Source organism: Triturus cristatus, chromosome 11 (genome assembly GCF_964204655.1).
Source record: "Triturus cristatus chromosome 11, aTriCri1.1, whole genome shotgun sequence".
NCBI lineage: Eukaryota > Metazoa > Chordata > Amphibia > Caudata > Salamandridae > Triturus > Triturus cristatus.
In genome coordinates, this window is record NC_140594.1 from 577,211,406 (window position 1) to 577,220,176 (window position 8,771).

Consider the following 8,771-nt stretch of genomic DNA (forward strand, 5'->3'; position numbering starts at 1 on the left):
AGAGAGGACAGGGATCCACCCACGGTTTATGGCATGACACGGTAGGGTCGAGTGACCTTCGGGGGTGGCAGCGGATCCTTTATGTGGGTCGTAGGGAATCGCTAGACCCGTAGATAGCGAGGGCAGGTGAGCTCCACGAATTCAGACGATAAGTAGGCCACCGTAGACCCCCAGGTCTTATCAAATTTAGGCTGTGTGTGGTTGATTCCAGCTGTAATCCGCTCCATCCCCACAATCTCCCACATTTTGTGTAACCATTCAAGTTTGGTAGGGATATCAGTCGTGCCCCACCTCACCAAGAGAACCTGCTTGGCTGCCCCTAGTGCCAAGGTGATCGCCCTACCCCTGCAGGACCGGAGAGGGTACTTGAGAGGGTTGGGTAGCCCCAACAAAATGTAGCTAGGAAAGCGGGGGGAGTTCGGTCTGGTATATTTGATCCACTAGAGGTAGAACAGTGGCCCAGAATGCCTGTATTTTAGGGCAGTGCCATAGGATATGGGTCAGTGTACTCTCCTCCCCACAGTTGCGCCAACAGAGATTGTTGCTACGGGGCTTCCATGCGGCGACCCTCGCCGGTGTATAATACAAATTGTGTGCAATTTGAGGAGCATCTTCGTCTCCGAAGTGCTGCACGAGGAAGCCTGGGCCCTGTGAATGATGTCAGCCCACTCCTTGGGAGAGAACTCCCAACTGAATTGCGCCAGGGATTTAGCCTGAATTTTTGCCTTGTCAAGGAAGCCATAAATATCCGACAGAAGGCGTTTATTGGCTGTACGTGTGATGTACCAAATCTCACATTTTGTAAGGAGCCGACCAGCATGCAAGCGGATGTGAGGTAGTATGACCCAATGGCGCAGCGCCAGATACTGCCATTGTGCATCCTTGGGGATCCCATAGTGAGCCACGAGTCTAGGGATGTTCAGGATTCCCCGTTCATCGAAGAGGTCGCCTATGCGCTTACAGTTTGCTTCCTGCAATTTGAGGTAGGCGTTGCCCACGAAGGCTGGGGGGAAATTCAGGTTCCCAATAAAGGGGGTCAGGGGCGAGACAGTTGAGGACAGCTGACACTTTTCTTGGACCCTATCCCACACCTGCATAGTGGCTCGCTAGACTAGGGAGAGTTACGCACCCAGCGGCCGATGACGTCTGGGTAGCCAGGGAACTTTCCATATGTGGATTACGGCAACCCCTCTATCCATAAAACACCAATGTTTTTCCAACTCTAGCTGATACCATTCCACCACCCAGTGCAGTTGCACCGCCTCGTAGTAGCGCCTAAGATGTGGGATACCAAGACCGCCCTCATCCTGCTTCAAATAGGTAAAGTGTTGCGCCATACACGGTTTACCACCCCAGTTGAAGCTTTTAATGAGTTACTGCATTAGGGCCAGTGTCATAGGTAGTGGGGCAAGTGGGAGCGTCTGCATAATGTAGAGCAGACGGGGCAAGATTGTCATTTTGATGGCGGCAATCTTACCCAACCAGGAAAGGACATGTTTTTTCCAACTGTTTAGTTTGAGACGCAATTTTTGCAAAGCTTCTGCATAGTTCACATGCGCAGTTTTCGCAGTGGTAGAGAAAACCCGTAGCCCCAGATAGGTAATATCCGTAGCTGCCTAGGATAACGGGAAATGAAGCGATAGTTGGAGCCGATCCGACACAGGGAGGGTAAGACTCAAAGCCCGATATTTTATTCAAGTTAATTGTAAAACCGGACGCCGCACTGAAAGCCTTGACCTCCGCCAGTAGAGGGGGAAGAGAGAGCAACGGGTGAGTTAAGAACAGGAGTACGTCGTCCACGTATAGGGAGATCTTATGGTCCCTGCCCCCCCCCCCCCCCCCCCATCCGGATCCCAGTTACCGAGGGGAGTTGATGCACTCTTTCGGCAAAGGGCTCCATGTAGAGCGCGAAAAGGAAGGGAGAGAGGGGACACCCATGCCGTGCCCTACCCAGAAAGGATGCAAGATCGCCCCATTGAGCCGGATACGTGCTTGGGGACCATGATAGGCGCAATTCACCGATCTCCGGAACCTGTCGCCAAAGCAACAGAGAACCTGTCGTAAGTAAGTCCAGTGGACCCGGTCAAATGCTTTTTCGGCATCCACCAAGAGAAGCAATGTCGGGGTCTGTGTCCGCTGTGTCTTGTCCAATAAGTGACAAAGTCTACGGGTCCCATCCCCGCAGATGCGTTCCGGGATGAAGCCTGACTGATCGGGATCCACCATGCCCTGCATGTGGGGAGCGAGTCAGGCAGCCAAAATACTAGTGAAGGTTTTCAGGTCCACGTTGAGCAAGGAGATAGGGCAATAGGAGGCGCACTCTCGGGGGTCATTTCCATGCTTGGGAATGACCACTACCTCCGCCATCGACATCGACGGAGTAAGGTCCCCAGAATCGCTAAAGGCGTCGAACAGCCTCCCCAGAAGGGGAACAAGATCCGACACAAAGGTTTTATAAAAATCGACCGGGAGGCCAACCTCCCCCGGCTCCTTGCCAACCGAAAGGCCCTAGTTAGCCCTTAAGACCTCCTCTGGACTTATGTCTGCATCCAAATTGGCAGCAACCACAGCTGGGTCACGGGTGCCACTTGCGCATAGTCCCTTGCCACAGCAGGATCTAGGCTATCGGCCGAGTAGAGAGTCTTATAGAAAGCTTCAAAGGCAGACGCAATGTTCCCGTCGGCACGCAGGGTCTCCCCCTGTTCAGTCATGATTTCCGCGACTCGACGTGTCACCGTTTTAGCTCGCAGGGTGTGTGCAAGAAGCATCCCCGCCTTGTTCCCTCCTTCATAGTAGTGCTGCTTGGTATGGAGCAAAGCATATTCGGCACGATCGAGATCCAATGCCCGCAGTTGCTTCCTCACCTGTGTGAGCAAGCGTCTAGTTTGGACCGCCCCCGTGCGTCGGTGTACCCCTCAAGCACCCAAATTTGATCTTTCAATTCCCCCTTCTTAGCCCTGTGGTCTTTTTTAGGCCCACAGCGATAGTAATACAATGGCCGCGGATGACGGCCTTCATGGCGTCCCAAAACGTAGCGATCCCCACTGAACCCTCGTCATTCACCTCCAGGTATGCCCTGATTGCGCCACATAAGTCAGTATTTTGGCATCGTATGTGAATAGTTTGCGGTTTAGACGTCACGCCGTCTGCCGCAGGGAGCCCCCCCCCCGGGAGAAGCAGCGTTTAAAATGATCGGGGAGTGGTCTGAAAGAGCCGCGATCCCAATAGAAACATCGTCTGTGGCCGCCGTAACCGTCGGGAAGTCCAGATAAGGTCAATGCGAGCGTACGTTTGATGGGCCGCAGAGAAAAAGGTGTACTCCCGTGCAGTCGGGAAGCAATGGCGCCAGGCATCTGTGAGGCCTGCCTCCCGTAGTCTCTGGATCATCACGTCAGAGATCGAGCCTGTGTGCCCCATCCTCAACGTCGATCTGTCCCGCTCCACGTCCGGGGCTATGTTAAAATCCCCTCCGATGACAAGGTCCTCATCAGGGGATTCCTGAATCGAACTCATAGCATCTCGTAAGAAGGCTTCCTGGTGTTCATTAGGGCTATAGACCGAGGCAATCGTGTGGACCTTCTCACCCAGCAGTACCCTCAGTGCCAAGAGATGGCCTGCAACCTCCGTGTGTGTTCCCACCATCTTCCCCGGAAAGTGCGTGGCTAAAAGAATCGTCACACCGGCCCTCTTACCCGCTCCCGACGAGAAATACTGTCGATCAAACCAGGGGTATCGAAGCCGTTTCCAATCCGCCCGCATGAGATGGGTCTCCTGTAGGAGGCAGATATCACACTTGGCCTCCCTCAACAAGGCAAGGAGTGCAGCACGCCTTTTTGCTGGTGAATTAAGACCCCGCCCATTGAAGCTCATGATAACTACTTTAAGGTGTGTCATGTTAAGGGAAATGAGGGTGCACACGCGTTCTACGCAGACCTATCTCAGGGAAAACCTCAACTGCCTGGCATCCACTCCCTCCCCGTGTGCTCCACCCCCGTTCCCAACGGCAGCCCACTCCCTGGTCGCAGCAGCTCAACCTGAGGGAGTTCCGGGGTGGCAAGGCAGCCCTAACAAAGGAAAAGAGAGGTCGGGCAGGGCCGCAAAGCAGACAACCAGCGCAGCCCAATAAAGGGGAAGCAAATAGAACAACCCTACCCCCTCACCCAAAGTGCACAACAGGAACCACCTCCTTCCCAAAGGAACCCAATCCTGCCCAACTCCTCCCGCTGCCCCCATCTACTTGAGACGAAGAGTCACCCTACCTGTCTGCAGAATGACAGTATTTCCCACGGACTGCAGGAGACCTGCAGCACTCTCGTGGGTGGAAAGGAGAGAGGATAGGAAAGTGAGAAAAAGAGAGAAAGAAACAGAGAGTGAACAAAAAGCGACTTCAAAGTCGTCGTCCAACGGTAACATAGTGCACCAGTGTGCAGGGTTCCATGAGTCAAACGATCGGTCATCACCACTCCAAGGCCGGAGCTTCTCGGGTATGTTCAGCGAGCTCTTCCTCCCGTCTGTCCCCATTACGCACCAGAGTGTCCACTCTATCCCCAACCTCGCCCAGATCTTCTCGGAGCTGTTTAATGTCGGCCGCCATGTCTTGACGCAGCCCAGCGAAGTCATCTCGCAGTGTGCCAAAGAGCCGCTCCACGAATTCCTTTGTGACGGGCTCAACCGCTTGCCCGGCTGCTAAATCCATTGCGACGGTGCCGGGCTGTGGCCCTTGGGTGTCAGTGCTAGGCCCCCTGCTTTCTTCCCACCCGACTGCCTGTGTACTGGGGACCAGTGCTCCCTCAACCCCGGGTCCCGTCTCAGGGGGTGCCTGTGGGCTACCTTTGGCATAGGGGCCCGTCCGTCGGATCTGCAGTCACAACCGGCTCCTAAGCGTAGCACCCAGTAAGTGAAAAGATGGATTGCAGCCTGGGCTGGCGCGGGGCCTGGGGGGAGGGGGGGGGGGGTTCCGCCTGAGCGCGCTGTGGGCCTGTCCACCTCTAATCCCTCGACCCTGCCAGCACTTGGGTCCACGTGGTGAAGGCCCATTAACTTCCAGGCGAGGTAGGCCACTGTTGCACCCCCCTGCAGTCCCGGGGTTCCGCAATATAGATTGCACAGGGCTGCGGTCACACTTGGAGCGTCTGCTCCCCCTGCCTCAGGCACCACCTCCGCTCAGGACCTCACCTTCAGGCCCCGGGATCTTCGCTGTACAGGGATCCACGTGGGGACGAGCGGTGGAGAGATGCAGTCGCCGCTCCGGCCCCTTCCTCCGTCGTGAGGTCACTCTCTCCTGAGGCGTTTCCGATCAGTGCACCCCTTCCCCGGGAGCCGCACCCACGCGGCACGGCCTTCGCGCAACCAGTGCACCTCCCAACCCAGCCGCCGTCGGGGTGGCCGCTTTGATCACCCTGTACTGCTGCCCAAGAGTTCGGCAGATCACCCCGGGGGAGAAGGCCATTCCAACCACCCGGGCCTCGTTCTCACCTCCGGGTGTTATCTCCTCTCCCGCTGAGTCTCCTCGGCAAGGCCGGGGTCACCACTCCGGGCTACCGCCGATCGCGGGAGGCACCGCCTGTGCTCTCCACCTCAGGGACAGCTCCTCCGGACGGTCAGGACTCCCTCAGGACCACCGGCCTTCACTGCCGGTCAAAGCCCGGGTCCGCACCCCTCCTCCCCTAACGGTCGCACCAGCAAGGCCCGCGTGACCTCATCGTCTCCGGGCTCCCCAGGTTGCAGCAGCCGCCGGCGCCAAAAACTTTCTTCCTCCGCAGGTGCACAGACGCCACTGGAGTTGCGGAAGACCGGGGGGCACAATCCCGCAGATTATCGGTCTCAAAGACACCGATGGAAGCCTGTTGCCGGCTTCGGCGAGCGGAGCCCTTAAAGAAAGGTGCTACTCCTCCGCCATCTTGGCCACGCCCCTTGGTTTATTTTGAAAGGGGGCATCTGCTGAATGATGTCACAGTACTCCTCAAAATCCTAGCTGACGTCAGACAAAGCAACATTTTGGAATTATTATTGTTGGTGATTTTTAGAAATGCTGGACTGGGCAAATGGAACTGAGTTTTTTCTTTGCACTGGATAGTCCCTTTAAAAAGTCACAAAAAAAGCAAACTCTGTTGTTTTGTTTGCTATGTCTCTGTTCTCTTTTTTCTTCCTCGCTCTCTTGCTGTTATTCTCTACCTCTTTCTGCCACCTTAATACTTGCTATCATATTTCACTTTAATTACATCTTTCTGAATTGTTCCACTTTCACTCCCCTTTTCGCGTTTGATCTTGCTCTATCACTTTCACTTTGTATCGGTCCTAAAATTCCTCATTACCTTTCTCACCCATTCCACTCCTCAATCATACCATACCACTATAGTTCTTCCTTTTTCTAGATCTCTTTTGCTTTCTTTCACAAACTTTGTCTCAATTTCTTTTTAGCTGCTATGCTTCCCAGCTTGTAGGCTGACTAGATAGGCCATCAGTTTTCCATCCTTTGCTCACCTTTCCTTTACTTTGCCTTGACTCAAGAAGCTGGAAAGAATGTAGATGTAAGAAGCAAAGGTGAGCCCATGGGAATAGTTCCTTAATCCTACGCATGTTATATGTGTTGATAGTCATTTACATTGAAAGAGGACTAACAGTGTGTTTTCCATTAACTAGGACTTATGACTTTCAACATGAATGTTATGGTGAGACTAAAGTCTCCCTTCTGAAACGCATACATAATACATTTAGTTAAGGCAAATGAGTGGTTGTTGCCTAGTTCAAGAAAGTACATATATAGTATGATACCTGCCTGTAAGTGATGCAGGCTGTTGGATGTAATTCATTGTTAACTGTTAGTCACTACCAAATAAAATTCACCAATGCCTTTGCCCACTCGGCTTCATGCACCAGTGTGACGTGTTTACTCTTTCTTGCCCCCCCCAACCACCCCTGAACAGATGAGCAACGTGGTGAACCTAAAAGAACTGGCAGAGAGAACAAAGGGGTATTCGGGCAGTGACTTGCGTGAGCTATGCCGCGATGCTGCCCTGTACCGTGTGCGAGACTATGTCCGGAAGCAGCAAATGTGGCTCGTCATGCGGCCCTTGAAGGTGGCTGATGACACAGAGGACAAGTAAGACTTTAGGGGATAACTGGAGGATATATCATCAAGAAAAATAATGTCTTGTCAGAAAAAAAGTTAATTTTGGTACGTGCTGAAAGTCTATCTACTGCAAGTACTTGACCCTAGAAGTGGCAGTCCACAAGTGAAAATTTGTTTTTGACCCATTTTTTGATACATTTTTCATATGTAAATAACGGTGACATATCAGGCAGTTTCGACTTCAGGGAGGACAGATGTAGCAAACAAATTTCAAATTTGTGCTTAGTTTTTCTTGTCACATTATGATAATCATCCTTACATTATGTGTTGTTACCAATTCCTGGAACCAGGAACTTGTATCTGTTGGTTTTCTAGTTGGCTATCTATTTTGGGTGTCTACTGGTGATGATGTATGGAGTTGATGAGCACTCCTCCCAGAGTCCATTAACAGAATTTGAATCAACCCATCTATTTTTCTTGCCTTAGGCCCAGAGATAGACTGCGGCCTATGACCCAGTTGGATCTACTGCTCGCACTGGACAAGATGAACGAGTCGAAGGGAGCAACAGCAGCGGCAACCCTGCAGCATCCTTCCCTGGACTGAATGGATGATCACTTTTAGCCACCGGTGCCAACCCATATCTCCTGAAGAATATTCAGGTCATGTAAGCAAGAAACTCTGAGACACACCAGCATCAACCCTGAATGTTCAAATGGCCCCACATTCCTCAGAAGAGGCAAGAAGAAACTGATGTGCATCAGGTGGGGTGAGACTTCCAAAGTTGGGCTGGGTGTAGAAAACTTAGCGGTGAGTCATGGTTCCAGAGACATCTTTCTAAATCCTGTTGAGGGACTGATCACATTTTGGGAGTCTTTGGAAAGGAGGGTACACATGAAGTACAAAGTACAGAATTTGGATTGATCTGTTAGGTTGTTCACAAACAGTGATAAATACCCAGGTGAGTTATCATGCACTGTATGAAGCTGTTGTGTTCTCCTACTCTGTGTAATTCCTTAGAGGAGCAATGTGAATGTTTAGCACTTTGGACACTATATACCAATAAAGTGGTCACATTTACCTCACTGATTTTTTATTTGTTCCAATAGCACTTCTGTGGCTGCTCCTTGGGTAAATATGTGGAGATGTTAGTAGACAACTGAACTTTAATGAGGTGCTGGCAGTGAGGGGGTCCATACTCATGCGCTCCTCAGTCAGCTTCTATAGCTCTACGCAAACTTCACTGGCTGCCCATAAGAAAAAGAATGAAAATTTGCCTAGCTGTAGTGCTGGTAAGTTTCAATTCTAATAAGGACATGGAGGCAAGGATTATGCCTTCTTCCTTCGCTTTATTTTTTACAGCAGCACATTTCCAAAAACATAGTAACCAACTACATTTCCCATGAACCATAGGGAAAAACACAAAGTCTCAACAGGAGTCCTTCCTCGCTGTCCGCACTCCAGCCAGCCAGCATAGTCCCTTGACGCTGTTTCCTCTTCCTCTTTCTTCGCGCAAACCATTTCTTGTCGGAGTTCACGCTTCTTGTTTGGAACCATCATTTCCTGCAAAACAGGTAGTGTCAGAGGACTGAGCTGCAACCAATCACAGTATAGCACAGGCAAACAACAGCACATGATTAAATTCATCAAGTCATTGTCACAGTCCTAAAGACCCATGAACGGTTTACTTACATTAGAACG

The 8,771-nt window shown here is 51.7% G+C and overlaps 1 protein-coding gene across 13 annotated transcripts in view; it reads left to right on the forward strand.

Annotated features, from left to right (window-relative positions):
* LOC146785113 (outer mitochondrial transmembrane helix translocase-like) overlaps positions 1-8,150 on the forward strand; it is a 209,064-nt gene extending 200,914 nt beyond the window's left edge. For all 13 annotated transcript variants that reach the window (XM_085633765.1, XM_085633768.1, XM_085633774.1 and 10 more), the window contains 2 exons: positions 6,927-7,102; positions 7,559-8,150. In XM_085633765.1, coding sequence (XP_085489891.1) covers positions 6,927-7,102; positions 7,559-7,676 — 294 coding nt within the window. In that variant the 3' untranslated portion in view covers positions 7,677-8,150. The remainder of the gene's footprint in view (positions 1-6,926; positions 7,103-7,558) is intronic.
* Positions 8,151-8,771: the final 621 nt, after the last annotated feature.